The sequence below is a fragment of the Puma concolor genome, chromosome E1 (genome assembly GCF_028749965.1).
Source record: "Puma concolor isolate L17-30 chromosome E1, mPumCon1.1.hap2, whole genome shotgun sequence".
In the NCBI taxonomy this organism is placed as follows: Eukaryota; Metazoa; Chordata; class Mammalia; order Carnivora; family Felidae; genus Puma; species Puma concolor.
The window spans coordinates 49,267,106-49,294,240 of record NC_141680.1 but is presented as its reverse complement, the minus strand read 5'-3'; the positions used below and the strand labels follow the sequence as shown (position 1 = coordinate 49,294,240).

Here is a 27,135-nt window from a genome sequence, read left to right as displayed (position 1 = left end):
AAAAGAAATCTTTAGACTTTTGTGCTGATTATGTTTGTGTTAATTATGCTGTCATTACTCACTTGGCAAAAATTCCAAATATATGGACAATAGTGTAATTGACTCCAAATATGATGGCCCAGCACCAGCAACCATCAGCCTGTGAACATCTTGCTTCCTCCCCCTAACACCACCTTTCCATTCCAGTTTGAAGCAGATTATGGGTATCATTTCGTCTGTAAGGATTTCAGTTAAGTATCTTTTGTTAACCATTATCCCACCTAAAAACATTAATACTAGATGATATGAAGGAATTATTGACAATTTCCTTGGGAGTCTGATGATGGTATTATGGCTTTTTTTTTTTTTAAACATCCTTATCTGAAAGAGACACATACTTAAATATTTTTGAGTGAAATTATACGATATCTGAAACATGCCTTAAAATTCTCCAGTTAAAAAAAAAGTGGTGGAATATAGATAAAAAAAAAATATCTCTGAGTTGTTGGAGGTGGGTGATGGGTACATGGAGGTTCATTGTAATGCTTTTCTATTTTTGCATATGTTTGAGAATTTTCATAATAAAAAGTTTTTAAAAACAAATTCTTTTTTTTTTTTTTAATGTTTATTTATTTTTGAGAGAGAGCAGGAGAGGAGCAGAGAGAGAGGGAGACAGAGAAGCCAAAGCAGGCTCTGGGCTATCAGTGCAGAATACGATGTGGGGCTTGAACTCAGGAACTGTGAGAGCATGACCTGAGCCCAAGTTGGATACTCAACTGCCTGAGCCACCCAGGCACCCCAAAACCAATTCTTTAATATCAAATATCCACTTGATTTTCAATTGTCTCATAATTTCATAAAATTGAAGTTGATTGTTAGGTCTTTTAGTCTCTCTTATCCCATAAATTTGAGCTCTCTCTGTTTTTCCTTTTTTAAGAAATCGGGCTGCTTATTTTACAGGCTTTGTCACTGTTTGGACCGTGCTTACTGCATCCCCGTGAGGGTTTAACCTGTTTTTCTCTATATATAATTCCTGTAGAGTGGAAGTTGAATCCAGAGGCTTGATCAGTTTCAAGTTTAATTTGGGGGCAGGGGCGGGGAGACAAGATTTTTCCTAGGTTGTGTTCTCCCATCAGGAGGCAGTAATGTCTGGTGGTTTCTCTTTTGGGGATGCTAGCAATCAATCGTTGATCAATGCTTAGGTCAGTCAGTTCATTAGAGGTGGCAAAATGGTGATATTCTGATTTTCTTACATCTTCATTCATTAGTTAGAATACTTCTGTAAAGAAAAACATCTCTTACTTGCTTAGAGGTATGAGAGACGTAGGATAAATGCTGATTCGTCCCCTTTAAAGTTGTTCCTTTTGATGTTCAAATTGTCCTGTCGTTAGCCAGTGGGAGCTTCTTCAAGTTGGCCTGGAGTCCTTTTGACATAACTTTAGTAGTGTTTGATAGCTTCCTTGCTATCTAATGTCTGATCTAGAGATTGTATATTTCAGAGTTTCTCCAAGAAACCCTGGTTCCTTTTAATGGAAAACAGTATTTGGATGCTGTACTCCGGGTGCTAGGGGTACTGATAATTAGAAAGTGGACTTTGTGTCTAGGCCTTTTCGGTGTTCACAACGAGCGTGTGTGTGTGTATGTATATGTTTTAATCAGCTTTATTGAGATATAATTTATCTTCAATAAATTTACCTATTTTAAATGTACAAATTATGCGTTTTAGATAAAAAATGGGTAACTACTACCAGAGTGACAATATAGAACATTTCCATCACCCCGAAAAAGTCCCCTCATGCCCTTTAGGACTGCAGGGGTTTTACTTAATCTCTTTTATCAGACATTTGTATTCCCATTCCAAAATCCCAGTTCTCAGGACTATTGAGGGTAATGATAAAATTAGAAAGCCACATCCCACAACTGCTCATTTGTTTTATTTTACCTTAATTATATCAGTCTCAGAATTGCAATACCAATATGACCCCTGTACGTCTACTTAAAAGTTTAAATTTCATTTTTGCATTTTGGGGTTCAATACTTAGTTTTAATATAACTAAGAATTTTTTAAGTCTTAAAACATTTTTCTAAAGCTCTCCGTTGTACTGACAGGTCCCTTTATTTAGGTACCTTTTCCTTTTAGGGGCCTCAGCCTTCACAGGAGATTGTATTCCTGGTTTGACTGCTAAGGCATCTGCACTAATTGGCAACATAGAATGTTTACACTGCAGGTGAGGTAAGTAATATTTATGGAGGTTTTTCCAGATCACAGATGTCCAGCTGGAGTTCTACATCAGAATCCCCTGTGGAGCTTTTAAAAATCTGAATATATTTGAGCCCTATTCTTTCTGATAACAATCTCCGACCGTTGGGCCCACGCAAGTATATTTTTAAAACCTACGGGGGCGCCTGGGTGGCGCAGTCGGTTAAGCGTCCGACTTCAGCCAGGTCACGATCTCGCAGTCCGTGGGTTCGAGCCCCGCGTCAGGCTCTGGGCTGATGGCTCGGAGCCTGGAGCCTGCTTCGGATTCTGTGTCTCCCTCTCTCTCTGCCCCTCCCCCGTTCATGCTCTGTCTCTCTCTGTCTCAAAAATAAATAAATGTAAAAAAAAAAAAAAAAAAAATTTAAAACCTACAGGTGATTTCTGATGCTCACTCCAGCAGCAGTTCCCATTAAATCTGACCGAGAGCTGCACACCTGCATGGTATTGTTTTGATGTATTTTCCCTCCAATCCAATTATTTTTAATACATTTGTTTTTACCAAATACCCTTCTCACGTATTACATCACACCAATATCTATTGAAAGATGTTACTAAGAAATAGTCCTGTGAACTCATTGTTGATTTAGCCATAAGAGTGTTTTTGAAGGCATTTGTTTGCTGTTATACCACATCGTCCTGTAAGGAAGCATGGGAGAAATTTCTCTCAGATAATTGTGCTTCTCCTGAAGACCGGCCTGTTCTTGTATGTGTTCTCTGTTTATTCATCTTGTTCATTCAAAAAGGCTTTCTGAGCACCTGAGTCCCAGGGACTGTAAGTGTTAAGGACGTAGTGGTGAACAACACAGACAAGTCCCTTCCAGGGGTGGGCAGGTGGGGACAGATGCTAAGCAGGAGGCACATGGACAATTTCAGGTAATTTCAGATAGTGATAGTGTTGTAGGTAATAGAACAGGATGATGTGCCAAATTGTGGCTGGGTAGTGTGTTTTGCATAGGTTGTCAGGGAATCTCTGAGAACCTGACCTTCGAATTGAGGCTGAATGATACAAAGGGGTCAGGTGTGTGAAGATCTGGGGCGGTGGGACTAGCAAGAGCCAAGGCCCTTAGGAGGGAAAAGGTGTGGAATGATCAAGGAGCAGAAAACAGGCCAGGGGAGCCGGAATAGATGAGCACAGGGGAGATGGGTAGAAGAGGTCAGAGAGGTGGTCAAGACCCACATCACTTAGGGACCCTTGGGTGGCTTAGTCAGTTGAGCGTCCAACTCTTGATTTTGGCTCAGGTCGTGATCTCATGGTTGGTGACTTTAAGCCCCCCATCAAGTAGCCTTATAATCTTTGCAAACCTTATGCACACCTCTCTTTCTGCCCCCCTGCCCTCTGTCATTTATGTTTACTCTATGAATCTTCTTGAATCTTACACCCTTTATCTGTGTTCAGGTTTCTTCTTCAAGTATACGGCGTATTTCTTTCACTGAGAACATGATTGGAAAACCTCCTTCTCAGTCTTTGTCTTAAAATACCTTCATTGTACCCTCAGTCTTGATTGATATTTTGGCTGATGTGGTAGATTCTTTGGCTCTCTTAAGTGTCATCATGACCCTCCTATTTGGTGGCATCAGAAACCTAAAAAATTACAATTCCCTTACTGCCAGGGTGTGTGTGGTTGTGAATGTCTTCCATTTAGACACGCGTGCGTGGGGTCTGGAAGGCAGAAGGGAAGGTGGTGGTTGTCGCTGAGAAGCAAATGTCTGCGGTGGCAGAACTCCACATCCCATGTCAAGCCTTCAGTTTCTGGGCCTGAGGCTGTTGTGGCAGGAGGCAACCAGGGTAACGGCAGCAGTAGCTCTCCGGTCTCCAGATTGTAGGAACATCTACAGTTAAGTTATTTAAGTTGAAGAGAGTTTAGCAGGGTTGCTAACGGATACAAAAGCAAACAAACAAACAAAAAAAAAAAAAACTGTGTTCTGTATATCAACAGCATGAAATAAAATACAACTTATAGCATCAACATATCAAGTACCTAGGAATAAATAAGATGTGGAACAAAAGATGTGTAAGATGGGTATGCAGGAAATGATAAAATGTTAAGAGAATCCAAGAAGACAAAAGCAGTGAGATGCTTGTAATGTGCAAGACTCATTATTATAACAATGTTAATGCTCCCCAAATGGATCTATAAATTCAATCCAGTATCAATCAAAATCCCTCTAATGTTCAGGGTTTGTTTTTGTTTTTGTTTTCTTTAAGAAAATAACAAGCTGACTCTAAGATTTAATGGGAAATGCAAAAGGTCAAGAATAGCTAAGACATTCTTAAAAAGAACAAGATGGGAAAATTTGCTTTTCCAGTTATCAAAACTTATTTAGAAGAGTATGGTGGCAGGGCACCTGAGCGGCTCAGTCGGTTAAGCGTCTGACTCTCGGTTTCAGCTCAGGTCACGATCTCATGGTTCGTGATTTCGAGCCCCGCATCGGGCTCTGCACTGACAGCGCAGAGCCTGCTTGGGATTCTCTCTCTCTCTGCCCCTCCCACAATCACTCAGTATCTCTCTCTCTCACAATAAATAAACTTAAAAAAAGAGTATATGGTACTAATGCAGGAGAGATAAGTAGAACAATGAAACGATCTGAAGCGCAGAAGGAAACGCACATTGTACATGGACATTTGATTGTGTGACAGAGATGATACAGCAGTCTGGTGGGCAAAGGACAGCTTTTCAGTGGATGGTGCTAGAGTTGGCTGTGTTCGTGCACGGGAGGGATGAACTATGATGTCCACACCACACACATCTGGGTGGATGTAGACCAAAATATGAAAGTCAAAACCCTTCAGAAAAACAGGCTAAGTAAGGGCCTCAAACAGGGATTTCATTAAAAAAAGAAATCCAAATGACCTATAAATATGGGAAAGTGTGTTCAACCTTATTAGTCTCAGGGAAACTCAAGTTAAAATCACAAAAAGATATTACTAGATGCCCACAAGAATGGTTCAATTAAAATGACCGTGCGGGGCACCTGGGTGGCTCAGTCAATTGAGCATCTGACTCTTGGTTTCTGTGTAGGTCATGATCCCAGGGTCATGGGATCGACCCACATCAGGCTCATGCTGAGCATGATGCCTCTTTGAGGTTCTCCCTCTCCCTCTGCCCCTCTCTCCCACTCATGCTCTCTAAACAAGTAAGTACATTAATTAAAAAAATAAATAAATAACGACCCACATCGGACTCGTGCTGAGCATGATGCCTGCTAGAGGTTCTCTCCCTCAGCCCCTCTCCCCTGCTCACGCTCTCTAAATAAATAAATAAATAAATAAATAAATAAATAAATAAATAAATAAAATGACATCGTCTACCATTCAAGGGAATGGAAAGGTGATGGAAAGGTGATAGAAATGTGATGGAACCACTTTGGAAAATATAATGGCATTATCTCCTTACATTGGGGATAAACATGGGGATGAATCCCATGACCCAGTCATTGTATTCCTATACATATTCAACATAGTTGCACGCACATGGAAGCAGCAGACATGTTGCATAAGAGCAGTCACAGCTTCATTATTTGTAATAGCCCCAAGTTGACAACAGCCCAAATGTTTGTCAGCTGCAGAATAGATAAGTTACAGTATATTCAAACAATGGAATACTATTTAGTAGTGAAATACACAATTAAAGCTGCATGCTGCACCTCACAAATCTCACAAATACAATGTTGGGCAGAAAAAAACCAGACACAAAATGACTGCTCCATGATTCCATTTGTATTCAATGCAAAAACAGGCAGAACTAAAGACAGTATGGAAAAAGAACCAAAGTGAAGCTGAAATAGACCTGAAAACAAAGTAGGTATTGAAATGAAAGCTCAGTAGGTCTTTTCCTTTTCCTTTTCCTCTTCTTCCCTTCCTGAACAATTCAATCTGAAAGCCAGAACGTGTGTGGGGAGTGGGGGGGGGGGGGGGGGTTGGAGTGGGAAGCCACAGGAAGTCGCAGCTGGGTGGGGAGGGAATCGTGAGGACTATGGAAGCATATAAGCACACAAAGCACTTAATAGCAGCTGGACACTGGTATGCTCAACACATGGCAGTTATTGTTTTCACAAAGGAACTTTGGCGAGATGGTGTAGCCACCACCTCTGTATCTTGTGTCACATCCTCGGGGCCTCACCTCTGATTCCAGCTGCATCTGGGACTTCGTTCACTTTGTGTTGACAGCTTCTCACTTCAAGCGTGCAACACATATCATTTTCTGCCCTGGTGCTTTGCAGTGCCCTGCGTGAGACGCCCGTGGAAACCCACTTGGAATGTCCACATGCACAGCCTAGAAGTCGGGGAGGCATCCCCTCCTGGGACAACCCTCAGCCAATCAGGGATGGAAGTCAATGGATAACCGCTTCTTACTATCAGTCCTTAGGCAGACAGTTCTAAGAAACATCTTCTCATTGCTCAGAAGGTTCCAGTGAGATCAAGCCCCAGTTGCCCAACTCAACAGTACACCCTGGTACTGGCTTTTCCTCCAGTACCTGATGCTTGCGTCACCTCCCAGATAAATTATTTGCACAGAAGGCTTTATCTCAGGCTCTGCTTTCAGGGCTAGCCCAGGAAAAGACAGGGTATCAGAAGGCCCTAGAAAGCAGTGCTGGGAAGCGGAATTACTCCTTGGATGGATGGCAACGTGATGTTGGAAGGGGTTGGTGATAACACTTGCACGCCATAGCCTCCCAATTACTTTACAATTACTAAGACCTTCCCCTGCAGTGGGAAAGGGGACGGAGGTAGAAAGTGAAGCACTAGGCTCTTCCATGGTTTTAGCACTTGAAAGGCACAGGGCAATCATAATTATATGGATTGTGGACTTGGTTGGCTTCTACTAAGTGCTTTAAAAGCTTTGCAAGGAGAAAATGAGAGGCTGTCGATTCAGGGCATGCTGTGAAACCCAGAGGCATTCTGGACTTCAAAACTTCAGAAGGTCTTAACTGGATCAAATCCAATTCCCAGTAAGGTTTCTAGCTTGCTGGCCCCTCCCCGCCCTGAGTTGACTTTCCCTCCTCTGAAATGTTTCGCTGTACCTGCTCTCTCACTCCCAGCGCCTGGGGTCACCTGACATATAGGCTACCTGCACCCAAGTCCTTGTCTCAGGCTCTGCTTTAGGAGGGAGCCCAAGACAGAAGAGGCCAATGGTGACTGAGTTGCCAAGTTTATGACCACAAAGACTTCAAATTTCTAAGGGGAGCAGCCAACTGGTATGACTCAAGAGTAAGCATCATACCACAAAGAGGTAGCCTTTTAAAAATTCTTATTATATGCCTGACCCTGTTCCAAGCTCTTTACATTCATTACCTGAGCTAATTCTCACAGTGGCTCCATGATGCAGGTATTTATTTGTCTCCCCGCTCCCCACTTTGCTCTTACCCCCCAGATGAAAAAAAACGGAAGCCCATAACTTATCCAGAGTCACACAGTTAAAACATGACTGAGCCTGAATTCAGCTCAGTCTGTTTGACTCCTTACTGTCTTAGCCTCTGTGACATACTGATTTCCCCCAAATACAAATATCAACAGAGAAAGGGCAGAAATTACGCTCATGAATGCTGCCTTATGACAACACAATCCTCTAGTCTGGACCTGTGTGCACAGTATCCCTTCCCACCCTAAGAGGCATTTCCATGGCCAGTGCTTCTGCTGATCTTTGCCGGGACTGAACTCCCAATTCAAACACCACTAAGCTGTGGGTGACCCTGTAAAATTACTTACCGCATCTGAGTCTAAGTTTCCTTACCTGTAAAAGCAAGTTCATAATATCGGCCTTACAGAATGTTATACAGTTAGTGTCTAATAACTGGTAGCTGTGCTTTTTCTAGTCAGAGGTCCACTGTTGGGAGCGATTAAGACAGAGGTTCAGGCAACACCCAGAAGAAGAGCAGAGCGGAAAAATTTTGGCCATGTTGTTTTGGTTGTCTACAAATGCCTTTTGGCTTTTATTGGATGTTACTAATAACTCCTAGGATGAGAGGCTTAAACTAGAAACCGTTTTGTCCCCTGTAGGGGTCTGAATGGGTGGCTCCCCAAAAAGATTAAGTCCGTGTCCTAACTCCTGAAACCTGTGAATGTCACCTAATTTGAAAAAAGGGTCTATGCAGCTATAATTGAGGATCTTGAGATGAGGCCATCCCAGATTATCCAGGGGGTTCCGAGATCCAATGACCAGTGTCCTCATAAAAGAAAGGCAAAGGACGAGAAGGCCATGTGAAGACAGAGGCAAAGACTAGAGAGATGTTGCCACAAGCCAAGGAACACCAGGAACCACGGGAAAGTGAAGCAGACGAGCAGGATTCTCCCTTAGGGTCTTCAGAGGGATCCCAGCCCTGCCGACATCTTGATTTTGGATTTCTGGTCTCCAGAACTATGAAAATAAATTTCTGTTGTTTTAAGCCACCAGTTTGTGGTAATTTGTTAAAACAGTCAAAGTAATCCATTCTCCTTTCTCCCACACAACACTGTTCTCTCTACAGAATGCTGCTGGGAAATGCAGCACATAAAGGCACGCCTTTGATATTAGCTAAGTCTTGAGGACTGAGGAAGTCCATGAAAATCAATATAAATGTTTCTGCAGCCTTCCAAAATCTGAGAGCAAACCAAAACAGCAATGGATAATAAATGTGTACTTGGTGTGTAACTATAGGGACTGTTTTCTTCAGACACATTTTCAAAGGCACCAATTTTTGTTTTAGAATTTAGACACGAAAAGCACAGTGGTCTAACAATTACTCTTTTTTTTTTTTTTTCTTCAACGTTTTTATTTATTTTTGGGACAGAGAGAGACAGAGCATGAACGGGGGAGGGGCAGAGAGAGAGGGAGACACAGAATCGGAAACAGGCTCCAGGCTCTGAGCCATCAGCCCAGAGCCCGACGCGGGGCTCGAACTCACGGACCGCGAGATCGTGACCTGGCTGAAGTCGGACGCTTAACCGACTGCGCCACCCAGGCGCCCCTTTTTTTTTTTTTTTTTTTTTTTTTTTTTTTTTTTAGAGAGAGAGAGAAAGCATGGGAGGGACACAGAGAGAGAATCTTAATCAGGCTCCATGCCGAGTGGAGCCCCGGGGGAGACTCGATCTCATGACTGTGAGATCATGAGCTGAAATCAAGAGTCCGATGCTTAACCAACTGAGCCACCCAAGGCGCCCCACAATTACTCTTTTTTAATGATGTGGCAATGGGGAGAGAATGGTCCATGCCTAAAAATAGCAAAAGCATTTAAAACCTGTCACCAGTCAGGATCCCACCTGACAAAACTATTATCTGATGACAGGATTGGATGTACCCAAATAGGCCAAAGGAATAGTGTTTGGTCATGAAAAATAGTAATTTATTTTAGGTAACCAGTGAGATATTTTTAAGTATCAGTCAAATTTGCTTTTTCTTTTTTTTTTTTTTAATTTTTTTTTTCAACGTTTTTATTTATTTATGGGACAGACAGAGACAGAGCATGAACGGGGGAGGGGCAGAGAGAGAGGGAGACACAGAATCGGAAACAGGCTCCAGGCTCCGAGCCATCAGCCCAGAGCCTGACGCGGGGCTCGAACTCGCGGACCGCGAGATCGTGACCTGCCTGAAGTCGGACACTTAACCGACTGCGCCACCCAGGCGCCCCAAATTTGCTTTTTCTTCATGTAAATCAGCTTCATAAAAAGCATCTTACTCTGAGATGTAGCTTGTAGCTTTAAATGTCATCTTCTGATGAGCTCAGAATAGATAGATCCAGTTTTACAATCATTACAGGCTTCTGAAATATAAAAAAGAAAATAATTCAGCAAAACTAATGTATATATCCATAGAGTCTCTAAAAACCAACCACCACCACCCCTCAAAAAAAAAAAAAAATTTCATTTTAGTAGCTGGGTGGATTGACAGAACCAAGAATTAACTGGGTTTTTTTCCTGGACTGTATACAAACAAGTTATTCTTTAAAATGGTTTAGGAGTACCCTGGTATCCTCCTCTCTGAGTTTTTTTATACGTCACTATGTCACATCCTTCCCTCTTCCCTACCCACCCGTCTCCCGATGTCATTTGTTAGGACCTGTGGTATTGGTTGCTACTGGTACCCTGGGTGTGCACGTTGCCCCCATCTACCCCGTCCTTGGGCTTCTAAAGCCCCAGAGTATGGTGGCCTCACAGGGACCGCGGTCTCATTTTGTTAGCATCTCTTATCCCAAACTGTGGCTCACCACGACCTCCAGGTGCCACCTCCTGGAACATGGGGGTAGCATAATGTATCTCCTGGGAGTGTCCAGTTCCTGGGCAAAAGACAGGGAACAGAGTTACTAGGCCTGTCATCCGAATCTCTGATCACCATTTCGAGGGCAGGGTTTAGCCAGCTGCCCTCGAAATGGTGTGCAGCCTCTGGACTTTTCCCAGAGAGCACTCACCATCTTGGGCTGTGCGAACACACTGCCTTGGTTCCAAGCCTGGCACAGAGTCTATGGGAACGAGATAAATTGGGAGTCAGTGGTGTTTGCATAGTACAGAGCAGGTAATTTGCTTAGCGCCATGCCTGGGGACAAGGCCAGCCCTCAGTCAGTTGGCCGGGTTTATTCTCATCCTTACCAAGGCCCTGCCCTGGGTCTATTTACCATAAAGCAGCGTATGATACCTGCATTAAGAGGGGGTCATAAGAGGCTCTGGAACACCCTGCGAATCATTCCGAATTGACATTAAAATATCTCCACGATACGTTGTGAAGTGAAAAAAATCAAGGCGTAGGATGACATGGCTATGACCTGCTACCAGATGCATAGAGTATCTGTGGAAGGATTTTAAAAACCGACGGTTAAACCGGCAGGGTGGAACTGGACGTCATGGGTCGGAGGGAGCCCTTGTATTCTATAACTTTTCTTCATTTTTTTTTTTTTGTACCCGTGTGTCTGTACAACCTTAAAAAAATTTTTAAAAGATGAAACCTGAAACCAACCAACCAAACCAATCAAAATACCCAACAAAGTTCTCTTACCTGCTTGAGTTTCACAGACATTTGCGTATATTCCAATTTCCATGGGTGTATTTCCATGGTCTCTGGGTGCCTGATCTCTCATAGCTTTTCCTACATAAATTGGTACAGAAACATTAAACCAATTCAGCCACATTTTTCTCATTTCCTCTGCCAAGGAGCCGAATCCCCCAAAGTTCTGAAACAAAGAATGACCCTGCTCCAATGGCCTACACTGTCATCCATTGAAGGAAAACCATGGGCTCAGCGAGGAATCCATATCACCCGCTTCTCCAAGCCAGAAGCCCTTCTGATTTATTTCTCCAAGCCAGAAGCCCTTCTGATTTATTTATTTATTTCTCCAAGGAACATCCTTTGCCCATCAGATTATGCAGATTGCATTTGGGTTGGCCAGAGACACATTTTCTTTCCTTTGCTGAAAAAGAACGGTCTGTAAAAAGCTTTGTAATATCTGCAAGAGACAGTAAATTACCCAGCCGAGTTCTATTGAATCCTGGCCAGTAATCAAGAATGCTAATTCCACTTTTGCAAGACCCTGGGCTTTTTGTAAGAAGGGAAGACAGGTTGTAAAAAAGGTATAAGATGTATACATTTTGACATCTAGTTTCAAGTTTTGTGTCAACTGAGTCCCTGACTTCTCTGACTTAAAACTCTCTAGAGGAGGCACAGGGGGAGGCACAGGTGGCTAACATGCATCACTTAGGTCTCTCCCTAGCTGTGACAGTATCTCCCCATTCTACAGGTCAGAACACTGAGGCTCCAGCAAGTGAAGGAGCCTGCCCAATGCCCCTCGGCTCACTGGTACGGAGACATCCTGGTTTTTTGTGCAAATCTTGATATTCCTCCATACTTGTGGGCCAAGTGAAAAGGCCAAATTTCAAAATCTTAAGTAGAGGTGGTCCTGAGAGGTGACTGGCAAAAAGCAGTGCCTGGGGCTTGATGCAGCACCTGAGGTGAGGCAGAGGCATGTTGCTCGAGTTCATCTTCAATTACGGAGCTTCCTCGGAGGGGCAGGGCCAGCAAGGAGGTGGACAATTACAAGGCAAAGCTCTTGCCTTTGCGGAGCTGGCGGTCGGGACCCACCACCTCATTTGCAGGGCCCAGTGCAATGCGAACATGCGGGGCCTTTTGTTAAAAAATTATTAAGATTTGTGTGCCCATGTTTACAGCAGCATTACTCACAATAGCCCAAAGGCAGAAGCAACCCAAGGCCCCACTGACAGACGAATGGATAAATTTAGCGGATATATGTATTTGTATCTATGTATGTATCTGTGATGGAATATTCTTCAGCTTTAGAAATGAAGGAAATTTCTGACACATGCCCAACATGGATGAATCTTGAGGACATTACGCTGAGTGAAATAAGCCTGTTACCAAAGGAGAGACACCCTAGGATTCCCTTAGATGAGGTCCCCAGAGTAGTCAACTTCATAGAGGAAGAAAGGAGAATGCTGGTTGTCAGGGGCTGGGGTGAGGGGAGCTGAATGGGGAGGGTTTAATGGGGACAGGATTTCAGTGTTGCAAGATGAGAAAAGTGCACGGATGGTGGTGATGGTTGTGGAGCAGTGGCAGTGTCCTTATACTGAACTGTATACTGAACAGTGGTTAAGATGGTAATGTTTATTGGTTTTTTACGTGTATTTTACAATTTTTTTTAATTTTTTTAATGCTTATTCATTTTTGAGAGAGAGAGAGAGAGAGGGAGGGAGGGAGGGAGGGGCAGAGAGAGGGGGACAGAGGATCAGAAGCGGGCTCTCAGCTGACAGCAGCGAGCCCAGTGCGGGGCTTGAACTCACCAGCTGCGAGATCCTGACCTGAGCCGAAGTTGGATGCTCAACCGACTGAGCCATGCAGGCGCCCCCTTCGTCGTATCCCATTTTTAATTTTCCTTTCCCTTCCTCTTCACCTTCTCTCCTGTTCTCTGCATCCAACGCCCACGGAAAACCGTGAAAAGCTGCCAAAAGCACTTACCTGCTCTGTACTTTGGTAGTATCCAAAATGTCAGAATTGGGATTATTACCATTAGCACCAGCAATAATCCCAGAAGCAGTAGCTGCAGACAGAAAGGACAGCTGCCTCCACCTGGAAGAAGATAGCGGTTCATTGGTTACCGCACAGCTTTCTTTTCCAATGACATTGAACTGTAGAGTGTTCTGGAAAGGGCAGTTTACAACCGTCTCCTAAATTAACTAATTTAATTGCCTCAGACCACTATGGACACCTGCAACTCTTGAGAGGTAACTTGTTAGTCAGTGAAGTTCTTAAAGTCACAACCAAATACATCTTCCACAAGGGGTCGCACAAAGGAAGAGAAAAAACAGCACAGCCTTGAACCAGATTCCTGGCAACACTGTTAGAGTCATAAGGCTCAGAACAGCCTGGCCACTTATTGGGCAAAGCCCTTAGTCATGTTGGCATGATTTATGTCACCTAAACAGCTACCATTCGTTATTAACTACACGCCAGATGCCACGTTAAGCACTTTGCGTGCATTGCCTTATTTATCTCATTGATATCACTCCCATTGTACAAATGAGTAAGGCTCAGAGAGGACTTTCCTACAGTCACACAGCTAGTAAATGGAAGGGCTGTGGTTTGTAGGCAAAAGCAGGACTCTGGAGCCTGATTCCAACAGGCTGCCTCATCTGTTAGAACTTACCAAAGAGCAGGGTGTGGGCTCTGTTCTTCTGTGGATGAGGCTAGGTGAAGTGTTCAATGCCCAAGTGTGCCTACTGCCCTAGCTAACCTCATTTTTGTTCTACCCTCCTCCTACCTCGACAAGTGTCCCTTCATAAGGACCTGGAAAGCCAGGTTTGAATCTAGAATTCTCAGACTCTTCAGACTTCTGTGCCAGAGTATGGCGGCATGAAGAGAGTCAGCCCTAGCCCCAGGCCCAGCCCAGCTTTCCACTCGAGCTCTGATGTGCACCCCAAGGGGCCTCACCTGCACGTGGATCCTCTAGCCTGCATGTCCAAATGCTGTCCACACCCCCCACAAGCAGCCCCCTACACTTGAGTCTAGGGATGCTCCTATCCTTCCTTACCCTGGTACAATCTTGGGAGGATGAGCTGGGAACAAGACTTGTGTAGGCCCTGGAAGGAGGGTTCTGATGTGACTGGGTAGGGAATTCAGGTGCAGGTACCCAGAATATGGTTTAGGAAACTGGAGATACAGGGTCCAGGTGGGCACATTCTCATGTTCCCCTGGGCCCCTCAGCCTGTGGGAAGATACATGGCCAAGAAGCACCAAAGCAGTGCCTTCCAAAACACAGGACTGGGACAGGGGCCCTTCTCACCACAAGGGTGGTCCCCCAGAAGTCTAGACTCACCAAGCATTAGTAGTGGGCAAGAAACAGCCAAACGGGAGGGCACAGACATTAGAAGTCAATGAAAAAGCAGAAGAAAATCAAGACTGGGCTCCAAGCCCAAGAAAGATGCAAATTCTAATGTGCTAGCTTAGAACCTGGGCAGTGGGAGATCAAGGCAGGAAGCAGGGTCAAGTCAGGAAATCTCACTGCAAGGTTTCTTCCTGACCTAGCTTCTAGGCTTTTTGTCTTCTTTTGAATGGCAGAAAGAAACCCCATCAGAATTTGTGTGGAACCTTCCAAAGGAAAGGCCTTTGGATGCATACAGCCAAAGTGGGAAGTGCGTGGGCAGGGGAGAGGCTGGCTGCAGTTTTTGGAAGCAAATCCAGAGCCTGTCGAAAGAGTTCAGGTAGCCCTTACCTGTCGAGGGATTGATGAAGACTGGTTGACTGTATTTTGCATGGTCAGGCAATTTGTTTTCAGCTTTGCACCTATACTCTTGGCTTCCGCCAGTGCTTTTCTTGGTTAAGTTGAATTCAGCGGGCTCCCTTACGTACTTGGAAATGGCTGGTGATATGGCAGTATCTTTTTCAAAGAAAGTATAATTGATGGGCAGAGAGCCGTTGAATGAGATGCAATGCAGTATTATCTGTCGGTCTGTTTCTATTTTAATGACGTTAACGTTCAGCACTGGTGTAATCACTGGGTCTAGGCAAATGAAAGTATGTGTTAAAGGGATGAGCAGAATGGATTCACCCACTCAGTCCACCAGCATGGATTGAACCTCTATTCCTGACTGTGGACGCAAAGATAATGACACCCTTCTTGAGAAGCCAAGGAGCTTGCAGCCCAGTGGGAAAGACCGATGGTATATGGTTAGCTCCACTCAGTGTGGCACAAGCTGGGTGCTGAGAACACCAGAGGGTGGAGGGTGTCTCTTACTTTGAGGAATCAAAGCACAAACTTGCCTTTCAGCAGAATTCTCCATCTGTTTATTGTTGACGAGTGTAATTCTGTCAAAGATCTAGTTCCAAGTATGAAGTTGAGAGGCGCTCTTAGTCCCAGTCTTTATAAGGCTACATTGTTTTTTTTTTTTTAATCAAAGAAATCTAAAAATATAATCTTTTCTAACTGTATTTTTATTTATAGAATTCAGCTGAATGATTATCTTCTACTTCCTCCCACAAGCAGGAAGTAACTCTGATAGATTCAAGAGAACTTTTCAACAGGAAGTGTGTGGGTCTGCTTAACTCTGTCAGGGAAAACCCTGTGGTGTGGGTATTTTGTGGGAGAATCCAGCTATATTATTTATTTAATAATTCAGTAATAAAGCAGTATTATAGGAAAGGAAGGATAATTGTTGAGTATCCATCAGGTACCAGGCTTGCTATTCACATTACCTCATTTCACTTTGTAACAACAGTACTACAAGGAGGATAATATCATGCCCATTCCGCAGATGAACCAACTGTGATTCAGAGAGGTAAGAAACTCACACAGCTAGTAAACCAGCAGATCCAGGGCCAACTCTCAAACAGATTTTTTTTTTTTTAAACAATATCAGTTTGGCACAGAAACAATGAAATACAAGGACCCAAGTATAAGTAAAATCAAGGAAAATGATTTAGTCTCCTTGCTCCACCCCTCCCTTGAGCAGAATCCCTGAAGCAACATCCTTGACAAGGCAGCACCTGGTTGGTGATGGTGGCCTCAGAGAGCAACTTTGGGAAGAGCACTGATAGGACATTCTTCCAATGGAACTGAAATTATACATATCTGTGGGACAGAAGCTCAGGAAATGAAGACTTGGGGTTTTTTTAATCAGCTGATTTAAGGCTTCAGCCATCAAGTTCGTAAACCATCTAAAACTGGGCTTATTCCTTACAGGAGTGTAGGTCCCCGTTATTCAAATGGAAGAAACCCACACTAATAGTGGGTCTTGACATCTTTTCTCACACTGAATCTCAGTGATTTGAAGGACAATCCTATGTTTTCTCTGCCAAGTAAGTGCCTTCTCTCCTCACCCCATGCTGCCCACAAAAGACTGAGATTCCCACCCAGAGTTAAAACCCATGTTAAATGGTATTTTACCATTTAACCCATTTTAATGATTGAGGGCTGGAGATATAGCAAAGGCGCACCTAAAGGGAATATGCAAAGTTGCACGGGAAGCCAGGGGTGCACAGGTTCCCCGACGCTCACCCCATTGCTCTTTCTGCAGTACAAGGCGGCTCAGTCCAGCCTGGTGGCCTAGATGGACTATTATCAGCGGAGGGCCTGCCCTCACGTCATGTACCACATCCTAAGACCATGTTTGTAAGGATTTGCCCCTTCTTCACTCTTCTTCTACAGTATGGCTTCTGTTCATTTTGGGTTCAAAACTGTCCTAAAATGGTTGGTTTTAACCGGGATCTCCTAAAAGCCTTATGCAGAGATTTGCATCTGTAATCTCATGAATATGTCTCAGGAAAAGTACCCATCACTATCATTCGATTGTTAAGACACCTATAACCTAAAATGCTAAGAACCCTTGCACTAGAGCAATGGCGCTCAGTAGAACTTTCTGTAATGATGGAAACGTTCTGTCTGCACTAACAAGGCAGCCACCGGCCGGCTGTGGCTATTGAATACACTAAGGAATTGAGCTTTTTGCTTCATTTAGTTTTAATTAATTTGGATGTAAATGTAAATAACCACACGTGGCTAGTGGCTACTATGCTAGAGAGTACAGACCTAGAGAATCACTCAAAGATTCGATCAGTGAGTCAGAGCTCTTATGTTTAGAAGCCTCCAGGTTCCATGCCCACATATTACCTGGAAACCCTCTCTCCCTCTCTCAGAAGTCCTTTATCAAGGTCACCTTTATAAATGAGACCATTAATGCTAGGTTGTGAGAGGCTTGGGTGGGAAGATGGGAGAGAAAAATATAGCAGTAATAAGATGTGGTTGGGCAGGAAGAGTGCTGGCTGGTGGGATGCCTGCTGGGTGGTCACTGCAAAGGGAAGAAGTTGGAAAAGACCTGGGGCTTTGAAGACCTTTGCCGCAGGGTCCAATACTGATTCTAAGTCTTCTTGCACCTTCAGAGAAAAAGTAGTTTTTGCCTACGTGATGGGAATCCTAGAATAAAGCATCTAGAAAAGATCTCAACAATTTCCCAAATTGTTCACATAAGGCTTTTTGTCTAAGGCAATCAGGCTATCATTATTTGAAATAGCAATGAGTCTTTGGAAGAGGTATGCCGGATTGCCATGATGTCATTCCCCAAATACCAGCCGTGGCGGTTGGCCACCATGCCTGCTATCTTCCACCCAGCCGAATACGACAGGCACATCTGTGGAAGCCCAGAAGGCGCAAACTGAGTGGTTGGTCATAAGACACTAACCTGGGGCGCCTGGGTGGCTCAGTCACTAAGCTCCCGCCTCTTGATCTCGCCTCAGGTCATGATCTCACTGTTTGGGAGATTGAGCCCTGCGTTGGGCTCAGCGCTGACATTGCAGAGCCTGCTTGGGATTCTCTCCCTCTCACCTTGCCCCTCCCCAACTCGCACCCTTGCATGCACGCTCTTTCTCTCTCTTAAAATAAATAAGTAAACGTTAAAAAAAAAAAAAAAAAAAAAAAAGATCCCAACCTAAATGGGAGTACTTGCTTCAGTACAACGATCTCAGCCGCAGAGGGCTCACCAAAGATCCTGCCTTAATTCATTGGGCCCTATGCAAGATCAGCAAATATCTGTCCCAATCCCAAGACCTCACTCTTAGGAGCTCTGTTAGGAATTGGGTCCCCCTTCTTCTGGTATTATGTTTTCAAAACTGACAGAAATAGGAAAGAAAAACTTACCTAGGAAGGAAAATTGGATCGACCATTTAACATTTCATATTAAGTCTGGCAACGATGACCCTATGTATTATAATAGCTTAAAGAAGTCTATTAATCATTAAAAAAAAAGTCTTCGGAAGAGCAAGCAAAATGGAATTAATAAGAATAAAGATCTCAGTGACATACTTTCCAAGCCCTTGAGTGAGTATTCACAGGAGAGCAGAGAGCCCATTCTAGGACAGGAAAGTATCCCACAAATCACAGGGCCCCCCCAGGGATGAGTCTCTACTTACCAACAAAGGTGAAGTTGAACTCATGACTGTATTTGATAACTGAACAGTTAGAAACTTGGACTTTGCATTTGTAGGGACCCAAATCATGGGCTTCTGAGACGCTTAGGTTAAAAATCATGGGTTCGCCTTTGCCTTCCTGGGTTCTCAGGTGCTTCTCATGCAGAAACAAAAGATAGGTGATCTGTAGTGATGGGTTCTGGCTGGAACAAATTAAAGACACATTTTGACCCCTCGTGACTGCATTTGTTTTTGAGTTCAAACTTGGAGAAAGGAATTCTGGAAAACAGAGTAACACAAGAAAAAAGTCTTTGTTAATGTCGCTTAATAACTAAGTGGTAATCTGGCCACATTTTGTGGGTCAAGGGGTAGATACGCTCGTTCCTGGAGAACTTTCTTGTCAGCACAGCCAGGCTGACCAGTGTGTGAGGAAAGCCTCAGCACCTACAGAGGCTCCTTCCAGTGACGGATGGGTGGCCTTGACCAGCTCTTCCGTGCTTGCTAGCTCTTCTGCTGGTGAGAGCTTGAAGTGGACACTCTAATTTTTCCTTCTTTCTTTTTTTAAATTTAAATCCTAGTGAGGGGGTGCCTGGGTGGCTCAGTCGGTTAAGCATCCGACTCTTGGTTTTTGGCTCAGGTCACGATCCCGCGGTTTCGTGAGTTCGAGCCTCACATTGGGCTCCAAGCTGACAGTGAGGAGCCTGCTTGGGATTCTCTGTCTCCCTCTCTGTCTCTGCCCCTCCCCCACTCGCGCTATCTCTGCCTCTCTCGAAATAAATAAATTAAAAAAAATTTCATTCCAGTTACTTAACGCACAGTATGATATTAGTTGCAGGTGTACAGTGTGATAAAAGACACTCCCTTAAGACTGGCTGTGCTGACTTAGAGATATTAAAATTCCGGGGCGCCTGGGCGGTTTGGTCGGTTAAGAGTCTGTACTCGTGATTTCAGCTCAAGTCATGATCTAACGGTTGGTAAGACCTAGCCCCTGTGCTGACAGCACAGACCCTGCTTGGGATTCTGTGACTCCCTCTCTCTCTGCCCCTCCTCCACTCTCCCTCTGTCTCTCTCTCTCTCTCTCTCTCACTCTCACTCTCTCTCTCTCAAAAATAAATAAACATTAAAAAGTTTTTTTGAAATAAATATTAAAATTCTAGGTTCTCTTACCAAACATTATGTCTGGTGACCTTTTTGGACCACTATTTCTTTTAAATTTCTTATTTTGAAAAAAAATTATTGAAAATTTTTTTTAATATTTATTCATTTTTGAGAGAGGGAGAGAGACACAGAGAGAGAGAGACATAGAGAGAGAGAGACAGACAGAGGGCAAGCAGGGGAGGGGCAGAGAGAGAGGGAGACACAGAAACTGAAGCAGGCTCCAGGCTCTGAGCTGTCAGCACACAGCCCGATGCGGGGCTCAAACCCGTGGACTGTGAGATCATGGCCTCAGCCAAAGTTGGGTGCTTAATCAAGTAAGCCACCCAGGCGCCCTGGGAAAAAAAATTATTATTTCAGAAAAATTTTAATACAACAGTAGAGAAGAGTATGTAATGATCCCCCAGGGGCCTACCACCCATTTTCAACAAGTATCAACTCGTAGTCACAACTGCTTCATCCGCCTCCCATCCCATTCTATTATTTTTATTTTTATTTTTATTTTTATTTTTATTTTTATTTTTATTGTTTTGTTTTTTGATGGGGGGGTGAGTGGCATGTGAGTGGGGAAGGGCAGAGAGAGAATCATAAGCAGGCTCCACACCCAGCACAGAGCCCAACTCCGGGCTCAATCTCACAACCATAGGATCATGACTTGAGCCGAAATCAAGAGTCAGACACTTAACCGACCAAGCCACCCAGGAACCTCCCCTTCCATTATTTTAAAACAAGTCCAAGACCACATATTATTTCCTCCATAAATTTCAGTATTGAGAATAAAAACAGCCCTTGACAAGTGAGAACCGGCCTAAGTGACCCACCGCTAAGAACACCAATACCAGACAAAGACCCTGTGACCATGTTGGATTGAGACAAACACAAGATAATTTCACGATCATCTCTGAACGCAGATAAAGACGTGAGCATCGTCCAAACCATAAAAATGGCCAAACATCCCCCTGAACTGGCTGATATGAGTGACTACTGAATCTTCATCAGCCCTGACTCTGCCTTGCTCCGTTCTTCCTGTCTTTTAGATCGTAATTATTGAGATGGCCAACCATATCACTATCCTCACTCCCTGAAAGAATCCAATCCAGAGGAAAGCCTGCTGCTTTGGATCTCCCTCCAAAATCACCTAACATAAGTCCAAATCTTATCATAAGATTCTAACACCTTCTTGCTGAGACATCCCATGGCTCCCATGGGACACACTTGCTGTCACTTCCAAGAGTCAATACACCCAGCTTTGTTCAACTACACATGTGTCCTTGGTGATCTTTGCCTGGAGGACAGTGATAGTTTGTATCTCTAAAAGGTAAAGATTCTTTTTTGTAAAAATACCATTATCACACCCAAAAATTAACATTGTTTTTGAATTGTTGTATCAAACATCTAGTTAGTATTCAAATTTTCCTGTCTCCTGGTGGGGTTTTTTTTTTTGTTTTTGTTTTTGTGTTTGTGTTTTGTTTTTTTAGGATCCAAAACGGTGCATTGTAATTAGTTGATACGTTTCTTACATCTTATTTTTATTTTTATTTATTTATTTTAAAAATTTTAATGTTTATTTATTTTCGAGAGAGAGAAACGGAGAGTGAGCAGGGGAGGGGCAGAGAGAGAGAGGGAGACACAGGCTCTGAGCCGTCAGCACAGAATCCGACAAGGGGCTCAAACTCACAAACTGTGAGATCATGACCTGAGCCGAAGTCAGAGGCTTAACCGACTGAGCCCACCCAGGTCCCTCCCTGCTTTTTTTTTAATTAAAAAAAATTTTTTTAATGTCTATTTATTTTTGACAGAGAGAGAGTGAGGGGGAGACACAGACTCTGACACAGGCTCCAGGCTCTGAGCTGTCAGCACAGAGCCCGACACGGAGCTCAAACCCACGAACTGTGAGATCATGACCTGAGCTGAAGTTGGACACTTAACCAACTGAGCCACCCAGGCGCCCCTATTTCTTATGTCTTTTTAAATCTGTAGATGTTTCCATCTTTTTCTTTCCCCTGCAACTTATTTGTGGAAGATGGCAAGCTCTTTGTTCGATAGTGTTTTCCATGGTCTGGATTTTGTTGATCACATTCCCATGGTATCCTTAACCTTGGTCCTCTGTCCCTTGTCCCCTCAATTTAATGAAATTCAGATTAGCTTTTTTTTCTTTTAAGTTTTATTTATTTAAGTAATCTTTACACCCAATGTGTGCTTGAACTCATGACCTCAAGATCATGAGGCTCATGCTTTTCCTATTAAGCCAGCTAGGTGCCCCCAGATTAGCTTTTATTTAGCAAGAATGCATGAGGATAGTGTGCACTCCTTCGATTACGAGGCACATAATGTCTGGTCATCTCTCTTTTTGTTTCTTAGTCGGCTTTGACAATAATCACTTGGAAGCATTATTTCATTAGAGGTTGCAAAATGGTGATATATTAATTCATTCCTTTTCCATTTATTATCTGAAATAATTCTATAAAGAGAAACTTGCCCCCATCAACTATGGTTATATGGAGATACGGTTTGCATTGAAAAAGCAGGATAAATGCTTGATTCTCTTCCTTTATTGACTGGTTCTGAAAATAATGAGTTGGTTTCCTAGCATCTTGTAACAGGATATTTTTCTTTCACTGTTGTTATTTGTTTGTTTAAGAATCATTATGAACTTGGGGCACCTGGGTGGCTCAGTCAGTTAAGCGTCCAACTTCGGCTCAGGTCATGATCTCATGGTTTGTGAGTTCAAGCCCCGCGTCGGGCTCTGTGCTGACAGCTCAGAGCCTGGAGCCTGCTTCGGATTCTGTGTCTCCCTCTCTCTCTGTCCCTCCCATGCTCATGCTCTGTCTCTCTCTGTGTCTCAATAATAAATAAATGTTAAAATTTTTTTAAAAAAAGAATCATTATGAACTCATAGTTTACATATTTGATGTATTTCAATCCATTGCAATTATTATTTTTATTGTCCCATTTTTTGGCCATGAGAAGCATCTCTATACCAGCTCCTGAGTCCTTTTTTGTTTTGTTTTTTGTTTGTTTGTTTGTTTGTTTTTAAGTAAGCTCTATATTCAATATGGGGCACAACATGGGGCTCAAACTCATGACCCCAAGATCAAAAGTCACATGCTCTACCAGCCAGGAGCCCCTCATGAGTCCTTTGACACTAGCTAGTAGTCTTTGATAGCTTGTATATTTGTATTTTATTATTTTAAAATGCCAAGGAAAAAAATAACCCTCATCAGAAAATCTAATGTAAAAGAATAAAATTATTGAGGAATTAAAGAAATATTAGAAAATGTTTTTGTATCACCTGAGAAGAAAAGCTCTTCCAAATAAGACACAAAAATTGGAGCCACAGAGAAAAGACTGAAAAATTGACTCCCCTAAAACTTAAAGCTTTTCTATGGCAAAATTAAGACAAGTGACAATCTAAAAGGAAATACTTAACATATAAATGAAAGCAAGGGATTTTTCATGTATATATATTTTCATGTATGTAGATAGATAGATAAATAGATAGATATAGATAGATAGATATGTCAATGGCAACTGAATAAGAAAAAGACAAATAAATGGACAAATAATATGAATAGGTAATTTCCAGAAGAATGAATGCAAAAGGCCATTAAATAATGGTAGGGCCACGGGACAGTTTGGGTAGAGGAGGAGTTTAGGCCCCTCAAAAATGTCATCAAGCTCCCTTCCCCTTTTTGATCTGGACAACTGATATTTTCTCAGCTTCTGTAAGCTCAGCTTCAAGATAAAGCCTCTCCTCTCCTTCCAACCAGACGGCTGTCCCTAAATTTCCTTTCCGTAGAACTTCTGGAGCTTTCATGACCAATAAACATGAAGCAGATGCTCTGGCTCACAAGTGATGAGGTCAAAACAGCACTGAGATATTGTTTTTTACTCATCGGATTGGCACAAATTTAAAAACAGATTGTGTCCACTGTTGGAGAAGGCTGGGACACACTCACCCTGTGACTGGGTACCCGGTCTGCGTGTTGAGAGGGCAACTTAACAATTCAAATGTACATGCCCTTTGACCTGGCGATTTCACCTCCAGGATTTTATCCTCCAGAGATGCTCTCCCCCTCTCCTGTGTCCACAAAGGATGTTTTGTATGAGGATTTTCATTGCAGCATTGTTTACATTACAAAGAAAAAAATGGATAAATCAGTAAGAGGGGTGGTTACATGAACTATGGCTGAGTCACATTATGAAATGCCAAGCAGCCGTTGAAAAAAGAGAGGTGAGTCTACATCTACTGCTTACAAGGATTTCTGTGATGTATTGTCATCTAAAAATAGGACTGGGCCCCTGGGTGGTTCAGTTAAGCATCAAGACTCTCGATTTCAGCTCGGGTCATGATCTTGAGGGTCGTGAGTTTGAGTCCCACATGGGGTTCCGCGCTGACAGTGGAGAGCCTGCTTTGCGATTCTCTCTCTCCCTCTCTCTCTGCCCCTCGCCTGCTCTCTCTCTCTCTCTCTCTCTCAAGTAAATAAATAAACTTTAAAATAAATTAAAAAGGACACGTCACAGAAGAGTTTGTTTCCTATGGTACCGAATAGAGAATGACCGTTGATAAGTGGTTGCTTCTGGAAATGGAGAATTGGAGAGCACAACAGCACTTTCATATTTCATCTAGTCACAGCAGCATGGGCTGGCATTTACTGACAGCTTACCATATACCAAGTTCTGTGCTAAGGGACATGGCTTGTCTCACCGAGTCCTCGTAAGAACCCTCCCAGGTAGGTGATGTTATTATCCTCACATCACAGAGGAAAGAGATTAAGTGTCGGGTGGTTACATCAGACACCCAGCCTCCCTGCTGGAAAACGGTAGAAACCGGGGTTAGGACCACAAGCCTGGCTGGTCTAGTTCCATGATGATAAACCACCTCCCAATATATATTTTTATTTTGTTGCTTGAATTATTTTACAATGATTATGTGTTGATTTTCTAAATTAAAAAAAAAAAACCAATAACAACAGAGAAAGAAAGAAACATTTCAGCGTAAAAGCAATCTCAACATTTAATCTCTGAACCTCAGCAAAGAGCCTTCAACTCCCTCCCTCCCGGCATTTCCTTTTAAACTGTAGGTAACAGAAAAGACTTGACTTTGGTTGTTCGTCTAAAAGCAAAGAAAGACTTATTCGTGAATGGTCGTGCTGAAAGCTGACCATCTCCATGTGTCGGCGAAAAGAGTTTTGGTAAAAGAGAGAAGGAAGTAAATGAAACTTACTGTTCCTCCATTCACAATCCAGGGCAGCTCTTTGAACTGAGAGAGAGAAAAGGAACATGAGAAAACTCTTTTTCCACATCACGTTTCGGTTTGGAGACACAAGCTTCAAAATGGCGAAGGAGCCATACATGCGAGAGAAGGAAAAAATGCCCTAAAAGAACAGTTTCTTGAAACAGCTCCAGAAGAAATTAGGGAGGAGGACATAAGAGGCATGATGACCCCATACTGGTGAGTCATTTAGGGAACTTCCTCTTTTTTGACAACGTAAAAGAAATTGGAGGTGCCTAGACAAGTTTGAAACAAAATATGATTGGTTGGTTTGACCGACCTGTGTTCCCCCAATGAGTTCTTGCACGAAGAGACTGGTGGTTCATGGGTTCAAGCCCCATGTCAGACTCTGTGCTGACAGCTCAGAGCTGGGAGCCTGCTTCAAATTCTGTGTCTCCCCTTCTCTCTGTCCATCCTCCACTCACACTCTGTCTCTCTCTCAAAAAGAAACATTAAAAAAAATTAAAAAAAAAAAAGAAATGTCTTCTATTAAATATTATATTAAATGCTGGTTCTTAGGCCCCCCTCCAGACTTACTAGGAATAAAACCTGGGACTCTGAATTGTAACAAGGGCCCCCAGCAGTCTCTGAGTCTCTACGTTACAACCCAGAGAGGCTTGTGATCCACTTCTACTCCATCTAGAATTCTCCTGGCTCCGTGAAATGTATGCAGAAGTAGAGTCACATAGCGGCGCCTGGGCGGTTCAGCCGATTAAGCATCTGACTCTTGATATCAGCTCAGGTGGTGACCTCGGGGTCATGGGATCCAGCCCAGGGCAGGTTCCGCACTGAACATAGAGCCTGCTGGAGATTCTCTCTCTCTGCCCCTCCCCTGCTCTCTCAAAATAAATAAATAAAAACTTAAAAGAAGTAAAGCCACATATTCCAGTGTCACCAGTCTGAAGTGGGGAGTAGGAAGTGTGAGGGGCTTCCCAAGTGGAGGGAGCTGTGATCTGGCCAGGCCACTTTGGTGGTGATTTCTTTTGCCACTCTAAGGCCTGCCCTATAGGTCTCCCACTTTTCTGTGGACAGGGGCTCTCTCTGGGGGAAGTCAGTTTCCTGCCCAGGTACGTGTCCTTCTGGGACATCGTCCAACCTACTGTGTGCATTCAGTCCAGGTGCTCTTTGCTTGGCCTCCCCACGTCCCATCCTGTGGTGGTGAGTCATTCTGGGTCTCACACCTAGCCGCCCCTGGGGGACTGAGCAAAGCCAGGGTCTGCCACCTGGCCACTGTCTGGAAGCAAATCATTAGTTAACTCTCAGTGCATAGAAGGCCCTTATTCGCTTCTGATAGTAAAAGTTGCTTTTGGGGGGCACTTGGGTGGCTCAGCCGGTTAAGCACCTGACTCTTGATTTCAGCTCAGGTCATGATCTCATGGTTCACGAGTTGGAGTCCAACATTGGGCTCTGCACTGACAGTGCAGAGCTTGCTTAGGATTCTCTCTCCCTCTCTCTCTCTCTCTGCCCCTTCCCTCCCCGTCTCTCTCAAAATAAGTAAACTTTTTAAAAAAGTTGCTTTTGGGACACCTGGGTGGATCAGTCAGTTAAGCGTCCAACTTTGGCTCAGGTCATGATCTTGCAGTTCGTGAGTTTGAGCCCCGCATCAGACTCTCTGCTGCCAGCACAGAGCCTGCTTTGGGTCCTCTGTCCCCTTCTCTCTGCCCCTCCCTTGCTGGCACATTTTCTTTCTTAAAAGTAAATAACCACTAAAAAAATTTTTTTTCAGTTGCTTTTTGGGCACCTCTTGTAAAAAACACGACAGTGATTGATGGTGATTTTCTTTTTTTTTTTAATGTTAATTTATTTTTTGAGAGAGAGAGAGAGAGAGGGAGAGACAGAGCGTGAGAAGGGGAGAGCCAGAGAGAGAGGGAGACACAGAACCCGAAGGAGGCTCCAGGCTCCGAGCTGTCAGCACAGAGCCCAACACGGGGCTCCAACTCCCAAACTGTGAGATCATGACCTGAGCCGAAGTCGGATGCACCACCCAGGCGCCCCAGTGGTGATTTTCATGCTGGGATAGTGGTGGTAATTTCTCTTGCTGAAGAGAGGGAGGGAAGGAACCTCACAAGTTTAATCTCTGGTGGGATGATCCT

General features: G+C 43.6%; 2 protein-coding genes, 1 long non-coding RNA gene and 1 pseudogene across 7 annotated transcripts in view; 3 read left to right on the top strand and 1 right to left on the bottom strand.

Moving 5' to 3' along the window:
• POLG2 (DNA polymerase gamma 2, accessory subunit) overlaps positions 1-8,627 on the top strand; it is a 30,374-nt gene extending 21,747 nt beyond the window's left edge. The window contains exon 8 of one of the 3 annotated variants that reach the window (XM_086687753.1): positions 6,461-8,627. In XM_086687753.1, coding sequence (XP_086543879.1) covers positions 6,461-6,620 — 160 coding nt within the window. In that variant the 3' untranslated portion in view covers positions 6,621-8,627. Of the gene's footprint in view, positions 1-186; positions 583-2,119; positions 2,174-6,460 lie in introns of those variants that run through there. The other 2 variants (XM_086687754.1, XM_086687752.1) reach the window with 2 other exon arrangements.
• Positions 304-25,242, bottom strand: MILR1 (mast cell immunoglobulin like receptor 1). 3 transcript variants are annotated; one of them, XM_086687760.1, is made up of 10 exons: positions 24,995-25,242; positions 18,616-18,891; positions 14,927-15,214; positions 13,174-13,284; positions 11,203-11,292; positions 10,622-10,672; positions 10,421-10,489; positions 9,893-9,976; positions 2,608-4,069; positions 304-2,373 (listed from the first exon to the last, which is right to left on the bottom strand). In XM_086687760.1, exons 1-8 carry the CDS (start codon positions 25,122-25,124, stop codon positions 9,921-9,923), a joined length of 1,071 nt encoding a protein of 356 aa, XP_086543886.1. In that variant the 5' UTR covers positions 25,125-25,242; the 3' UTR covers positions 304-2,373; positions 2,608-4,069; positions 9,893-9,920. The 3 variants fall into 3 exon arrangements, with proteins under 3 accessions (XP_086543886.1, XP_086543887.1, XP_025783462.2); XM_086687761.1 differs by having other exon boundaries at positions 18,616-18,815; positions 24,995-25,206; XM_025927677.2 differs by lacking the exons at positions 304-2,373; positions 2,608-4,069 and having other exon boundaries at positions 9,844-9,976.
• LOC147574479 (uncharacterized) lies at positions 15,209-21,499 on the top strand. The gene is made up of 3 exons (XR_015244243.1): positions 15,209-15,989; positions 16,394-16,509; positions 20,805-21,499. It is a non-coding gene; the product is annotated as an uncharacterized LOC147574479 (long non-coding RNA).
• On the top strand, positions 16,907-18,643 carry LOC147574480 (NADH dehydrogenase [ubiquinone] 1 beta subcomplex subunit 4-like; annotated as a pseudogene).
• Positions 25,243-27,135: the final 1,893 nt, after the last annotated feature.